Below are 15,755 nucleotides of genomic sequence, written 5' to 3' on the forward strand. Positions count from 1 at the left end.
CTAGGAGGAAGTAGTGGAAATGACCAGCTGACCTGGAGAGGGACTGGGTGAGGAGGGTGGGTTTTGCAGCTTTTTTAGTTTAGGGGAACTAAAGAAATAGGATGAAACGTACCTGGGTCGGGGAAAGGAGCCCACACGGGCCCACCCTGAGTGTTTGGGCCTCCCACAGCCACCAGGTATGGGTGCTTGGATTGGACCCTGTGGACCTCTGGGAAGGTATGACTGGGCCTCAAAGGTCTTTCGGCTGTCCCAACCCCAGTTATGTATTCTGCATATCTGCCCTTCTCTTGGGAGGTGGGGTGGGGGGGTGGTCATTGAAGTTTCATTTGGTTCTCATGAGGGTCCCTGGCCCCAGAAGACAAGAACCACAATGTGCATCTAAGTTACAGTGTTTCTGTTTGGTGCCAACCCCTCACCCCATGAGGCGCCCACCCTCTGTGACCCCACTGTTACCTTCTGAGTCACTGCCCCTGCTCCTTCTGACCCCGCCCCCTCCCCATGACCCAATTGCCCTCCAGGACCCCCTCTGTTACCATCTGTCCTAATATCTCTCCATGCCCCTGCATGCCTTAACCCCTGCAACACCCCAGCCTCAGCCCCGCTTCCTTTGGCCTCTATCACTGCGCCCCTGGACTCTTCCCCTTGCCCTCTGTGACCTCCTCAACAGCCACCCCCTGCCCAGGGCCTTGCTTACCTCGAGCCTGGCTGTCTTCACCAATGACCTGTGCATATGGGGGAGAGGTTGAGGATGTGGGAGTAGGGGAGGAGAGGAGAGAGGAAAAGCAGAAGAAGAAAGTGAAAGAAGCTCTAGAGGAAACCGCAGGGCCTATGGGGAAGGAGGGGTCATTGCCATGGCAACCATGGTTGTGGGGGAAGGGCAAGAGGTCTCAGCCAGCTGAAGCCCACCCAGAAGAGGAGCCCTCTTCTCCCCAGTTGCTCCTCCAGCAACTGGACTCCTCCAACCCATCTGATGTTCACTGGACACCTGCTCGGAGACAGGCACTGTGGCTTCAGTCAGTCCCTGTAGAGAAGACAGACCTGTGAACACAGACATCACAACCAGTTCCTTCTCAAAAATCCCTGTGGTCAAGTGTGGGCCTCAACTTCTTCTCCCTGCCGGAGGGCCTCGTTTTTGCCCTGCTCCAGCTTCGCCCATTTTGTGTCCTCTACCCCTGTCCCAGGCTCCCTGGCCTCCTAGTCTCATCCTCTGAGCCTTGCCCTGTGCCTCTCTCTCCAAATTCTCAGCTCTCTGGACCTTGAATTTCTTTTTTTGGGGGTGGGGTGGGGTGGGAATTAGGTTTATTTATTTATTTATTTTTAGAGGAGGTACTGGGGATTGAACCCAGGACCTTGTGTATGCCAAGCATGTGCTCTATCACTTGAGCTATACTCTCTACTCCTGGACCTTGAATTCTCAAAGCCTCTCCACCCCCAGGACTTCTCATCCACTGATTCTCTTATCCAGCTCTTAGTAAGTGCCCGTCCTCTTCTAAGCAACTGGTAGAAATAATCTCATTTAATGCTCACGGCAATCCTAGGAGTTCCACTTAACAGATGAGAAAACAGCCACGGGAAGAGTAAGTAACTTACCCTAGGGTCGCACTACTAGTAAGCAACAGAGCTGGGATTTGAACGTGGGCAGTCTGGCTCCAGAGTCCATGTAGTTAAGCACCTACTGTAATACAGTGGGCACTGGGTTATCAGCAAGTCACGAATTCCCTCCTCTCTCCAGTACTTATTGCCTCCATATGTCTTTCTATCATGTTCTTCTATGAGGAAGTGGAGAGCTCATCAATTTGGGAGGCAGGCAGACCTGGATTTCAACCTGGAAGAGCTAGTTGCTAATTATGTGACCTTGGGCAAAATTCTTTACTTCTTACCCCAAAGCCTCTCCATCTCTAAAATCAGAGGGCTGGGGGGAATGTTAACACCTGTGTCTTGAGGTTGTTGTGAGAATTAATTTTAACATGACACACCCAGCCTGTAACAGGGACTCAATAGATGAGCTCCGTTGCTTCCTTCTTCCAGGTCCCTGTAGCATCAACTTCCTTGGCCCAGTTTCACCCTTATCTGCTCCACCTTCTCCTAGATCAGTCACCCCCACCACCCCCAAGTCTCCCCCACCCCGGGGCGTGTCACTTCCTCCTCTGCAGCCTCCCAGATCAGTACACAAAGGCTGCTGCTACTGCTGCTACCGCCGGAGGAAGGAAAGGCTGCTCCGCACGCACCTGTGAGTACCAGGGCAGCAGCCCTCCCGCCTCCTCTTTTTACCGGCCCAGGCCCTACCTGGTCCCAACCTCCTGGGAAGAGGGCTCTGACCTGAAGACACCCAGGGTTCAGTTGAGACTTGAGAAAGGCTCTGAAGTCCTTTCTGCATTCCCAAGATCCCCTGTCCCTTTTCCCGTTTCACAAGCCCTCCCTTCCCCCACCCATCTTTCTTGCATCACTTTCCCAAGAGTGGGTCTGGAGAGAGAAAAAGCAGGTGGGGGATGTGTGAGTGCTGTCATTTGCTTGCCAGCCAGGTGCCAAGGATTATGACAAGGTAGGGGTCTCCCAATATTAATCCCTAGCTTTATCGCTGCTAAATGCCTTGTGCCTGGCACCAACCTCTCCCACAGACCCTACACTCCTGGGAGCCTGTGGCCCAGCAGCTCAGTTCTGTCCCCTCCTTGTGACTCTGAGTGGGCAGCAAAGAGTTCCACCTCTTGGGAGATCTGGATGGGTTGGGAAGATGCTCTGTTCCTCAGCTGCTGAGGGGGCAATAAAGTGTGTGTTGAAGTCAGAATTAAGTCCAGGAAAATGGACACCCCCAGAGGGAGAGAAGGGAAGACTGGAGCAGACTCAGAGGAAAGAGAAGGGGATTACGCAGAGCCCGCTGGGGCTAATGAGGAGAAGGCACAGCTTTCCATGGAGATAGTGCCTGGGTTGGAACAGAGGAAGAGGCCTGGCCTGCATCCGCCCCTACTCTGCTTTAGTTCGCTGGGGGCCCTTGAGCAAGTCACTCACCTCTCTGGGATTCAGGTTTCCATTTGCAAAAATAAGGGGCTGGAATGGAAGATTCTGCCATTCTATGGTTAGGGTCAGAGGGGGAAAGGAAGTAAAACAAAGAACAGTCAAGAAAGGGAGGAGAGAAAAGCCGCCAAGAGATGTAATCAGATTTTTGAATAGCAAGGGAGACAGAGGGTGAGACAGATTAAGAGAAGCAAGTGGTAGGTCATGTATCTCGAGGAGAGGAGACGTGAGAGAGCTGGGAGAAGGGGTTTGGGGAGGGGAGACCAAGGGCCCCCTTTAGGGGAGCTGAGTGACTCTCTGGGACTGTCGCATCCTGGGGAAGCAGTGTGGCCTAGAGCCCCACCTGTGAGAGATGAGTCAAACTGGGCTTTGTGCTGTGGCATCCCCAGCCCCCCTGACCACCGGCGTGCAGAGCGAGCAAGGCTGAGGTTACGCAGAGGCTGAGCCCTGGGCCAGACTCTCGCAGGAGGGTGGAGGCTCCGTTAAATATAGATCTACTTAGCCTGGGGTCACAGATGGTGGGGAGCAGGATGGCGGTGGTCAGCGACTCGGCACCCCACCCCTTCACTCCACGCAGAGCATCTAAAACTGAGTCTCAGGCTGAGAAGGATGCAGATGCTTCCCGACAACGAGTCAGCTGGCCTTTCAGATTCCCTGCTGATGAGGATGTAAACTGGTGCAGCCCCTCAAGAGGTTATGTCGACACTGCTTGCCAGTATTAGAGATAATACCTATTTATTAACTCTACAAATCCTCTTCCAGGAATTTATCCTGCAGATTCACTTGCAAGCACGTGAAATGATAAATACCTGAATTTTCATTGCAGCACTGTTTCTAATAGTGAACAATTGGAAACAACGTAAATTCCCATCCTAAGAGACTAACTATAACGTGATGCATCCATGCAATGGAAATCTGTATGGCTGTAAAAATGAACAAGGGAGTTCTTTATTTTCTTGGGTAGCAGGTTCTCCAAGAAAAGTAGTTAAAACAAGATGCAAAACTGGGTGTGAAGTTTTCTATCATTTGTAGAATTCTATCATTTGATTCTATCTTTTGAAGAGTATGTATGTGTTTCTATTAGTTTGTATATACATAAAAAATCTCTAGAAAGATGATAAGCAACAAAAGATAATAATAAACAGTGGTTATTTCAAGTAGGTGTGGAAACTGGGGTGGATGGGTGGATGGGAACGAGAGATTTCTCACTCTTATTTAACTTTTTGATTTTTTTTATTGTGGTGAAATGCACATCAAATTTATCATTTTACACCACTTTAAGTGTACAGTTCAGTAGTATTAAGCACATTCACACACAATGTTGTGCAACCATAACCACTACCAGGTTCCAGAACTGTTTCTTCACCCCAAAAGAAAACTGCCCGTTAAGTAGTCACTCATCCTACCTTCCTTCCCAACTGCCAGCAACCACTAATCCACTTTCTGTCTCTATGGAGTTGTCTAGTCAGGCTATTTCATATCGGTGGAATTGTATAATATGTGATTGTTCATGACTGGTTTTGTTCGTTTAACATAATGTTTTCAAGGTTCATTGATGCTGTAGCATGTATCGGTACTTCATTCCTTTTTACGGCCAAATAATATTTCATTGTATGTATGTGCCACATTCTGTTTATTCTTTCATCAGTTGGTGGACTTTTGGGTTGTTTCTAACTTTTAGATATTGTGAATGGTCCTGCTGAGAACATTCCTGCCCAAGTTTGTGTTTGTTTAAACACCTGTTTTCAATTCTTTTAGGGATATACCTAGAGGTGAAATTTTCCTAGGGTCATTCTGTGTTTTAACCTCTTAAAGAATCACCAAACTGTTTTCCATAGTGATTGTACCATTTTACATTCCCGCCAACAATGTATGAAGAGTCCATTCTCTCTACATCCTCATCAACACTTGTTTTCTGTTTTGATTCTAGCCATCCCCGTGGGTGTGAAGTGGTATCTCACTGTGGTTTTGATTTGCATTTCCCTGATGACTAATTGTGCTGAGCATCTTTTTATCCGTTGTTAGCCACTTGTCTATCTTCTTTAAAGAAACGTCTATTTAGATCCTTTGCCCATTTAAAAATTGTGTTGTTTCTTTTTTTGTTGTTGAGTTGGAAGGTTTCTTTATGTATTTTGTGTACCTGACAGATACATGATTTACAAATATTTTCTCCCATCCTGTGGCCTGTCTTTTCAGTCTCTTCATAGTGTCCTTTAATGTACAAAAGTTTTTAATTTTGATGAAGTTCAATTTATCTATTTTCTTTCATTGCTTGTGCTTTTGACATCATAGCTAAGAATTCAAATCCAAAATCATGAAGATTTATACCTATATTTTCTTCTAAGAGTTAACAGTTTAAGAACTTATATTTAGGTCTTTGGTCCATTTTCAGCTAACTTTTGTACATGTTGTGAGGTAGGAGTCTAACTTCATTCTCTTGTATGTGGATAGCCAGTCAGCCCAGAACCATTTGTTGAAGACTATTCCTTCCACTGTTGAATGGTTTGGCATCTTTGTTGAAAATCAATTGGCCATCAAGGGATGGATTTATTTCTGGACTCTCAATTCTTTTCCATTGATCTATACGCCTATCCTATGCCAATACCACACTGTCTTGATTACTGCAGCTTTGTAGTAAGTTTTGAAAGTGAGAATTGTGAGTCTTCCAACTTTGTTCTTTTTCAAGATTGTTTTGGCTACATGCAATTCCGTATAAATTTTAGGATCAGCTTTTCTATTTGTGTAAAAAAGGCCATTGGGATTTAACTTTTTGGTTTTTGAAATATGGTAATGGGTTGCCTATTCACATTTTTAATTAATAAGTTTTAAAAATTCTGAGATTTGCCTGGGGTTCCCTAGAGGCCATTCCAGGAATTACCCTGACTTCAGGCTCTTTCTCCAATCTAGAACCCCTTTGTGTAAAGTACAGGAAAGAGAAAATTTTACCAACCCTGACTTTCCTTCCTCTATTATCCTAGACCTTTAGACAGTTATTCTTATGGTCTAATCTTTATTCCTCTTGCTACCAGGTCAATCAAGTACAGCTAACTTTCCCTGCCTGTTTCACACACTCCCTCATCTGCTCCAGCTTTCTTTCCTCTCATTCCTAATCCCTGATTTCCCCCTTTATTTAGGGCCCCTGATTCTCTTCCCTTATTTCGAGTCCAAGATTATGAAAGCTACAAGGGCTGTCAGATTATTCTTTCAACCCCCTTACTTTACAGTTGTGGTGACTAAGGCCCAGAAAGTCTGACTTGATACCAGCCAGTAAGTGACTGAGGCAGGACCAGACATAGTCTGCTTCCTGTTTGGCTCTCTCCACTGTGGCTTGGAACCTTGGTGAATAGACCTGTGTGCAGACCATAGTGCCTCCAGGTCTACTCTCCAGACTCTTGGTTAGGCCATTTTGCCCACTCTGGCCTTATGAAGTCTGCACACAGGAGGGACAGCTCTTCTCCAAGACCCCTACCCAAGCCTGGCATCTGCCCCTTCCTGCCATTTTGAAGAAACTGCTGAATCCACAGGGGGAAGTAAAACTGCACGGGGAGATAGAGTTGGGGTAGAGTTTTGAGAGGGACAACCACAGGCTAAGATCAGAGGGTCAAAAACTTGAGGACCCTCTCTGAGGACCCACATGTCCCCCTTTATATCCTATTACAGACCATGGTGGCTTTGTCAATGGCCCTTGTTTTCCTGCTGGCCCTGAGCAGAGGTGAGAGTGAGTTGGACGCCAAGACCTCATCTCCGCCGGAGGCCGCAGGATGGGGGGATCCTGATCTGTCCTTGCCAGGGTCCTGCCAGCCAGCTCCCTCCTGCCAGAAGTGCATCCTCTCACACCCAAGCTGTGCCTGGTGCAAGCAACTGGTAAAGATGGGCCTGTGGCCTTTGAACCATGCGATTGTGTATGCGCAGCCTGGATCTATGTGTGTGACTATGTGAGGACATGTGTGATTTCTGCGTGCACTCTGCGGTCCTTTGTGTGACTGAGTTTGTGCACGTAGGACTCCTGTCTGTGCTTGTGCATATATATGTGTGTGTGCATATATATGCACACAAGGCTGCTCCTGTGCATGTAAGTTTATGTCTGCATTTGTGTGTTTGTGTATATATGGAGAAGACTCATGCCCAGGAATTTGGAGGAAGTACATTCTTGTTGGAACTCATCCTTGTATATAGGGAGAGGGATCTATTGTGGGTGTACACATGTGAGAAGATGTATTTGTCAGCTTGGGCTGCCATAACAAAATACCATAGACTGGGTGGTTTAAACAAGAGTTCATTTGTCACAGTTCTGGAGGTTGTGAAATCCAAGGTCAAGGGGCCAGCTGATTCAGTTCCTGGTGAGAGGTCTCTTCCTGGCTTGCAGATGGGCTGCAGACAAGCTCTCTGGTGGGCTTCTCTTCTTCTAGGGCCCTAATCCCATCATGAGGGTTCTACCCTTATGACCTCATCTAATCCCAATTCCTTCCCAAAGGCCCCATGTCCAAACACTATCATGGTGGGGGTCAGTCCACTGCAGAATGTGTGTGATTGGGTTTCTGAGTCTGTTGGGGTTGGGGGTATCTTCCTAGGAATGTAGCAGCCTGTGGCTGGAAGGGTAGAAGGGAAGGAGTTGGAAATCAGTGGGCTTTGGGGGTAAGGCTTGAGCTACCCTTTAAGTGGCAAGAAGGATGCTGGGGAGCAGGGGTCTCCCTGGCTGGTCAAACAAGGCTGTTCTTTGTTTATGCCTTAAAGAGACAGGGCTCATGGTGTGGCAGAACATTAGGGGTGCCTGAGCTGGGGGTGGGGGCAGAACTGTCTCTCTCACAGGAAGATGGAGAGTTAGATGAGATAAGAAATGAGGGCAAAGGCACTAGGAGGCAGAGCTCTAGAGCTAAGTGGATCCAGGAGAAAGGCACATAGTGAATCTGGCGGATGGAAGGGAAGACTCAGAGTCAGCTAGAGGCATAGAGTGGAGGTGCTAGGCCAGAGGTGCTGGGCGGGGCTCTTGGGACAATTGGGTATAGGTGTATCTCCTCCAATCTCCAGACGAGAGGCTGGCACCTGGGCCAGCTGAACAGCCACTCTAACCATTTCCTTCCCCTGTGGCTTCCTAGCCAGTCCCAGGGGTACTAGACACACGTTGTGGGGGGGGGGAGCGTCTCCACTTCTGTCCCTATTTTTCCCCTTTCCAGGAGCTGTGGGGCTTAGTCTGACCCCTTCCGATTTTGGCCTGAACACATAGAGGGGGTTGGGCTAGGAGGTCAGGCTCCTCCTTTTTCAGTGGTGGTGAGGTCCCTGAGATCTCAGCAGGAAGTCTGCGGCGCTAGGGGGAGGGGAGAGGTAGGTGTCTGAGGAAAGGGGGCGTCGAGATAGGGGAGGAGATGGAGGGGTGCTCTAGGAAGTGGGCTCTGCCAAGGAAGAAAGGACGATGTTCAAGTGTGCTGTGGAAGGGGGGAGGGGAGGGAACCAGAGGGGCTCAGGGGGCTGACTTGCGGGGGAAGGGCTTGGGAGTGTCCTGGGTGGGCAGGGTGGTTCTGGGAGCAGGGCCGAGGAGTCTGGGCGGCTAGGGTCCCGACGCTCCTGGCCTTGCGGCGCAGAACTTCACGGCGACGGGGGAGGCGGAGGCGCGGCGCTGCGCCCGGCGAGAGGAGCTGCTGGCCCGGGGCTGCCCGCCGGGGGAGCTGGAGGAGCCCCGCGGTCGGCAGGAGGTGCTGCAGGATGAGCCGCTCAGCCAGGGCACCCGCGGCGAGGGGGCCACCCAGCTCGCGCCGCAGCGGGTCCGGGTCACACTTCGGCCGGGTGAGTGACGGGGCGGCGGGCCGGGGGGTCTGGGCTGGGGGCTGGGATTCCACCCCGTCCCGCTGATCCCGCCGCCACCCCCACCCCTCCAGGGGAGCCCCAGAAACTCCGGGTCCGCTTCCTCCGAGCCGAGGGATATCCGGTGGATCTGTACTACCTTATGGACCTGAGCTACTCCATGAAGGACGACCTGGAGCGCGTGCGCCAGCTCGGGCACGCGCTGCTGGTGCGGCTGCAGGAGGTCACCCACTCCGTGCGCATCGGTGAGCGAGCAGAGCACCTGCCGGCCCTCCGCCTCTAACCAGCCGCCGCCCTGCCTCTGCCGATATCCTGGACGCACATGAGCCCCACCTGCCCTCTCCCGGTTTTTAATGGGCTTGACCAGGCCACAGGTTCCTGGCTTATCTCCCCCAAGACATCTATCTTTTAGGTCAGAGCTGGAGGGTGTTTAAGAGACTGTCCAGTAAGACCACTCATTTCTCACGAAGGCCAACTGAGGCCCAGAGTCTGGAGAGGCCATGTTCAGACAGCTCCCAGGGTCAGATAGACCTAGCCACCCGGACACTGCTCTAATGCCATTGTCTCAGGCCTGTGTCCCCTGGACAAGGTCAAAATGCCATCATCCCTGCTGCACGTTCTTCTCTCATCCCTCCCCTGTTCAAGATCCCCTTTCATCTTATGCTGCTGCTATACTGTGCACAGCCGTGCTTTCTTCCCCAGCCTTCTAGAAACCCCTGCCTGCCCACCACTGTGTCCTCCTCTTTATCTCCATCCCCTACTTCCCTGAGTCAGTGGTCTCACTCCTTTGCCCCCCCCTGGGTCCTGGGTCCCTGCCCTCTGGGAGCACCCTCTTTCATTGCCTCTATGACTGTCCTCCCCCCCACTTCCCTTGGACTCCCCTCCTGAGTCCTCGGCAGTGGCCCCCACTCCCCACATCCTGCTGCTGTCCAGTGACTTCTGGCACCGCCTTCATGCCTCCCCCTTCCCAGGCTTTGGCTCCTTCGTGGACAAAACAGTGCTGCCCTTTGTGAGCACAGTGCCCTCCAAGCTTCGCCACCCCTGCCCCACCCGGCTGGAGCGCTGCCAGCCGCCCTTCAGCTTTCACCATGTGCTGTCCCTCACCGGGGATGCTAAAGCCTTCGAGCAGGAGGTGGGCCGTCAGAGTGTGTCTGGCAACCTGGACTTGCCCGAAGGTGGCTTCGATGCCATTCTGCAGGCTGCCCTCTGCCAGGTGAGGGGGCGGGGATAGGCTCTGAGTCAGAAGGGCTGCTTAGGGCCAGAACAGCCATCTGTGGTTGTGCAGTGCACAATTCTAGGGGGTGCCCTTTGTATCATAGTCCCTGTAGTCTGCATATTTATTTTGACAACTTCCTGGTACATTGGAGTAAAATGTCTTGAGGAAGAAGTGTTTTTTTTTTCCTAATTCACAAGAAAGCCTCCATGTGTTTAGGGCAACCCGGTTTAGGGGGCTAGGGAGAAGCAGAGAGCTGGAGACAGGGGGATGGACAAACTGACTCAGAACAAGGCTGGCCAAATCCTTGATTCATAGATCTGGCTGGGGTGGCTCAAGGGCCATCCAAGCCTGGATGCACAGCCTAGCCCCCCACCCCACTCCAGGAGCAGATTGGCTGGAGAAATGTGTCCCGGCTACTGGTGTTCACTTCAGATGACACATTCCACACAGCTGGGGATGGGAAGCTGGGTGGCATTTTCATGCCCAGTGATGGGCACTGCCACTTGGACAGCAATGGCCTCTATAGCCGAAGCCCGGAGTTTGTAAGTTGCCACTCTCACCCGCCCGCCCCATTGGCGCCACACCTCCTCTCCTCCCAGGACCCCACCCCCAGCCTCACTATCCTGACCAGAGACCACCCTGCCATCTTCCCCAGCAGTTCCTCCTCTCCATGTCCTCCCACCACTCAGACAATCCCAGGTCGCTCCACTCCCCAACCCCTCCCTCTAGCTGGTGGAACCCTGGTTCCTGCATTTCCTGGGATGAGGGCCCCTTGCAATGTTGTGAAGGGGGCCTGGGGCGCTCACCTTGTCCCCACTCCCTGCTCCAGGACTACCCCTCTGTGGGTCAGGTAGCCCAGGCCCTTTCTGCAGCAAACATCCAGCCCATCTTTGCTGTCACCAGTGCCACGCTGCCTGTCTACCAGGTGAGAGCTACCTGAATGCAGTCTCCAACCCCCAACCTTTCTCAATTTCCTCAAAGACACAGTCTCCTCCCCCATGTGCACCCCTCTTCTGGACCCCTAGAAGCTATTTCCCTAGAGCTGTGACCCACCAGTCCCCTCAACTCCTCACCTCGCAGGAGCTGAGTAAGCTGATTCCCAAGTCCGCGGTGGGGGAGCTGAGCGAGGACTCCAGCAATGTGGTACAGCTCATCATGGACGCTTATAATGTGAGGGGCCAGGGCTGGGGGAGAGGATTGAGGGTGGGCATTGGGGAAAGGTGGAAAGGGACCCTCAGGTGGGGTGGCAGAACTAAGGGAATGATCACTTTTTGGTGTAACACTGCACAGCTCCTACCTACATGTTGCTTTTGGCCATCATTAACAGCTCATTTCTTCAGTCCTTCATTCATAAACCTTAAGTGCCTGATTTGTGCAGAGCATGGAGCCCTGCTCTGGGCAAGGAAGGGAATGAACATTGATTGAGCTTTTATTTCATGCCAAGTACTGTCCCGAGTACACGTACTGTGTGCTGTCTCATTTACTCCACTAAAACCCCTACTTGGAAACTATTATTCCTATTTTATTAATGGGGATACAGACCCAGGAAGGCTAAGTGACTTGCTCAAGGTCTCACAGATAACAGATGGAAGGGCTGGCACTTGTCCTCCAGTCAGTCTGGACATAAAGCGTGTGACATCTGGAGCCTGCTTTCACTAAGCTTATAAATAATTCAGAGATATTCTTCACAGGAGCCGTAGAATTTTACAGGTAGAAGCAACCACACAAATTTTGAAGTGTTTCTTGGGTTTAGGTTTTATTTCTGCCACTAGACTAAAGGCTTTTTGGTGACAGGGATCATGGTCTAAACTCATGGTGAGAAAATGTGAGACAATATCAAATTTCCCAGGACAAACTTAGTTGAAAGAATCCACCCTCCTTTAGAACTTGTATGCACACAGGTTGCATGTCCTGATTTGGGTTTTGAACAACAGCACTGGCTATTTACAGCACCTGGCCAGCCCCTGACCCCTGGCAGGCCCTCGCTGCAGCTGCATTGAGATGCAGGGTTAGAGGCCTCTGGATCATGTGTTCTCACTCAAGGTTATCACCGGTCCTTCCTGCAGAAACTCCTCTGGGCCAGGCAGAATGGAAGGAGCTCCCAGGTGGGCTGAGGGCAGGGTTCTGGCAGAATTTGGAACAGCTGGAGAGGGCAGGGTTGGAGTCCTGCCTTCATGTGGTTACTTGCTCTCTTTTTCCACAGAGCCTGTCATCCACTGTGACCCTTGAACACGAACACTCTCTACTTCCTTCTGGGGTCCACATCTCCTACGAATCTCAGTGTGGAGGTCCTGAGAAGACAGAGGGTGAGGCAGGTGACCGGGGCCAGTGCAACCATGTCCGAATCAACCAGACGGTGAGAGCCAGCTGGGATAGGCAGAAGGAAGGGCGTGGGGTGGCAGTGGGAAATTGAGCAGGTAGCAGGAGACAAGGGCAGGCACAGGAAACAATGTAAAAATCATGGGTAGCTCTCCATCCATCCTTTCTGAGGAGGTTTAATGAGCAGCTTCCTCAAGCGTGTTTTTAGGAGATGGGTGTTAACATGACCCTATCCCTTAATTTACTAAGGAGTAAGGTTCTGGGTGACCAGTGGGTTTGGTGTGTACGAACATGCAAATGATCTTCATCTGATTTCTGCCCACCCTGTCCACAGGTGAATTTTTTGGTTACTCTCCAAGCTACCCACTGCCTCCCAGAGCCCCATCTGCTGAGGTTCCGAGCCCGTGGCTTCTCAGAGGAGCTGACTGTGGAGTTGCACACACTGTGTGATTGTAATTGCACTGACACCCAGCTCCAAGCTCCTCACTGCAGTGACAGGGGGCACCTACAATGTGGGGTGTGCAGGTGAGGGCCTCCTGCTCCCCCTCACCCATGTGGCTCCCCACAAATGGCCAGCCTCTGTATTCCTCCTCTCTTGCCTTCCATCCTCCCACTGGTGTCCCTAGACATCTTTTTCATAGACATCCCGAGACTCCACCCTGATTTTCACCTCCTGAAGCTTCCTAGGTATACCAAACCCTCCCTCTGCTCTCCTACTCCTCCATGCTCCATTGTACTCTGGCCTCCTTTCAGCCACTCATCTCTCTCCAACTCTCACAAGATCTTGGGTTTATAGGATTCTGGGAAAGACAGCTTAAGGGATGGTCAAGCTCTCTGACACCCCTTTCCTTCCCCGCCTTCCCCTCCCAGCTGTGTCCCCGGCCGCCTGGGTCGACTCTGTGAGTGCTCTGAGGCTGAGCTGTCCTCCCCAGATCTGGAATCTGGGTGCCGGGCCCCCAATGGCACATGGCCCCTGTGCAGCGGGAGGGGACGGTGCCAGTGTGGACGCTGCACCTGCAGTGGACAGAGCTCTGGGCGTCTGTGCGAGTGTGATGATGCCAGCTGTGAGCGACATGAAGGCATCCTCTGTGGAGGTACCTGGGGACTTTGGGGAGAAGGACGGGGTTAGAGTGGCTCCCCCAAGGTATCTAGGCTCTAGAAACCTCATGGCACTAAGGGCAAGAATCAAAGATTCAAGTGTAGGGCTGGGAGGGTGTCTGGTACACAGGGAAGGGAACTGGATGCAGAGGAACAGGTTAGCCTGTGGTGGCATGTGATGTCCGCTGCATATGGTTATCACCATGTGTGTGGCTCTGCCTCAGGCTTTGGCCGCTGCCAATGTGGAGTGTGTCACTGTCATGCTAACCGCACGGGCAGAGCATGCGAATGCAGTGGGGACACGGACGGCTGTGTCAGCCCCGAGGGAGGGCTCTGCAGTGGGCATGGACGCTGCAAATGCAACCGCTGCCAGTGCTCGGACGGCTACTACGGCACCCTCTGTGATCAGTGCTCAGGCTGCAAGACGCCTTGCGAGAGACACAGGTGAGTTCTCAGGCCTTGCACTTTGGGAACAGGGGCACAGCGGGGCTTGCTGAGCCACTCCCACCACCTGCTCTTTCTTTCCTGTGGTGTGGGTGACAACTGCCCAGCTGGTAACTTGTTGGCACCCGTTGGACAGGGACTGTGCAGAGTGTGGGGCTTTTGGGACTGGTCCCCTGGCCACGAATTGCAGCATGGCTTGTGCCCATGCCAACGTGACTCTGGCTCTGGCCCCTATCCTGGATGACGGCTGGTGCAAAGAGAGGACCCAAGACAACCGGCTCTTCTTCTTCTTAGCAGAGGATGAAGCTGAAGGCAGGGTCGTGTTGAGAGTGAAACCCCCAGAGAGTAAGTGGGCAGCAATGCTGTGGGTGTGCCAAATGAAGCCCTGAAGTTTGATGGGTAGGGCCTCAGAACTCTGGGGCTGCAACGTAAAGGAAGTGGGAAACCACGCAGTGGGTTGAAGCAGAGCTATGAATGCAGGCAAAATGCAGGTGCTGGACCAAGTGGACAAGGTTAAGGCCGTAGGCACCCAGGATAACCTTGGACTCTGTGCAGGTCCCTTTGTTTTCAATGATAGGCAGGGCTGGGGAGGCTAGATGCCACTGGACGCCTTGTGGGCGACCAATGATCAATCCCCAGGCCCCAGCCCCCAGAAGTCTGTTGTTTCTTCCCCACAGAGGGAGCAGACCACACCCAAATCATTGTGCTGGGCTGCGTTGGGGGCATCGTGGCAGTGGGACTGGGGTTGGTCCTGGCGTATCGACTCTCAGTAGAAATCTACGACCGCCGAGAATACAGACGTTTTGAGAAAGAGCGGCAGCAGCTCAGCTGGAAGCAGGTGAGGGTACTCCGCCTCCTACCCCACTGGGCGGGGCTTTCCTTCCGTCCCGAGCTACTACGTGGGCTCAGCTTTCAGCTTCACCCTCCTGCCCTCACCCCCACCCCACCCAGGCCACGCCCCCTCACTAGGTCTGCGCCTCCTCCGCTCTCGTACCCTGGTTCCTCTGCTACTTCATCAGCTCCTGGGGGCCTGCCCAAGTTCTAGGCCGGCCTCCTAGGACTAGATAAAAGAGGAGTCCTGGAACTTTTCCTCATCATTACCAATTTCTTTCCCCAGGACAGCAATCCTCTCTACAAAAGCGCCATCACTACCACTGTCAACCCCCGCTTTCAAGAGACAGACAGTTCCCCTCTCTGAAGTGGGGAGGGATGCTCACCGCAGGGCTCTTCTCTGGGATGGAGGGAACTGAAGCCAGGGGTCTATCAGGCAGCAGCCTGGTAGGGTGTTAATCCACTGCTGAACGGTCGCAGTCAACTTCACTCTCAGAGTGACAACTTAGTGGGCGGCCTATGGCTGCAACCTTGCTTCCCTACCTCACAAGGAGCCGGGCTATCCCACCCAGGTGTACAATAAAGTGCCTTACCTTAGAGCACAGCTGTCAGTTTGCTTTACCCCAAGGCCAAAGCAGGTTGTGGAGCCTGGGCCTCAGGAAAGCTCACATGCGTCCCACATTCTGCCACCTGAGGGTAGGGAGAGGTTCTCAAACTTGAAAGTGCAGAAGTCAGTATGCACCACCTGGGAAGCAGCTGCCTGGGGTGGACTAGTGAATCTGCAGGTGATGCTGACGCAGGAGAAACGCTGTCTTTGCTAGTGTCTAACCTCCTTCTGTCCTGCCATGTGTGTTTTTCTTATTCAGAACTGATAATCGTGTTTTACTTCTACTGGTTGCTACTCTGTGGAGAGGAGGAGTTTATATGATGCTAGAAGTTGTAGGGTGGTTACAGTTGGTGGAAAAAAAGGAAAACCATTTTGGCCGCATGAAAACCTTCCCTGCAAGGATATTCTTCCCAAGGAGGAGATAGTATG

At 52.1% G+C, this 15,755-nt stretch overlaps 1 protein-coding gene across 7 annotated transcripts; it reads left to right on the forward strand.

Moving 5' to 3' along the window:
* Nucleotides 1-102: 102 nt before the first annotated feature.
* ITGB7 (integrin subunit beta 7) lies at nt 103-15,713 on the forward strand. Of its 7 annotated transcripts, none has more exons than XM_074374781.1 (16): nt 103-216; nt 6,673-6,876; nt 8,592-8,793; nt 8,886-9,056; nt 9,783-10,024; nt 10,411-10,569; nt 10,857-10,952; nt 11,108-11,197; nt 12,094-12,132; nt 12,231-12,383; nt 12,681-12,871; nt 13,217-13,440; nt 13,669-13,888; nt 14,025-14,233; nt 14,566-14,726; nt 15,006-15,318. In XM_074374781.1, the coding sequence occupies exons 2-16, from the start codon at nt 6,676-6,678 to the stop codon at nt 15,084-15,086; spliced, it is 2,439 nt and encodes an 812-aa protein (XP_074230882.1). In that variant the 5' UTR covers nt 103-216; nt 6,673-6,675; the 3' UTR covers nt 15,087-15,318. The 7 variants fall into 7 exon arrangements, with proteins under 7 accessions (XP_074230882.1, XP_074230886.1, XP_074230885.1 ...); XM_074374783.1 differs by lacking the exons at nt 103-216; nt 15,006-15,318 and adding exons at nt 2,088-2,230; nt 15,586-15,713; XM_074374780.1 differs by lacking the exon at nt 103-216 and adding an exon at nt 2,088-2,230.
* Nucleotides 15,714-15,755: the final 42 nt, after the last annotated feature.

Source organism: Camelus bactrianus, chromosome 12 (assembly GCF_048773025.1).
Source record: "Camelus bactrianus isolate YW-2024 breed Bactrian camel chromosome 12, ASM4877302v1, whole genome shotgun sequence".
Taxonomy (NCBI): domain Eukaryota; kingdom Metazoa; phylum Chordata; class Mammalia; order Artiodactyla; family Camelidae; genus Camelus; species Camelus bactrianus.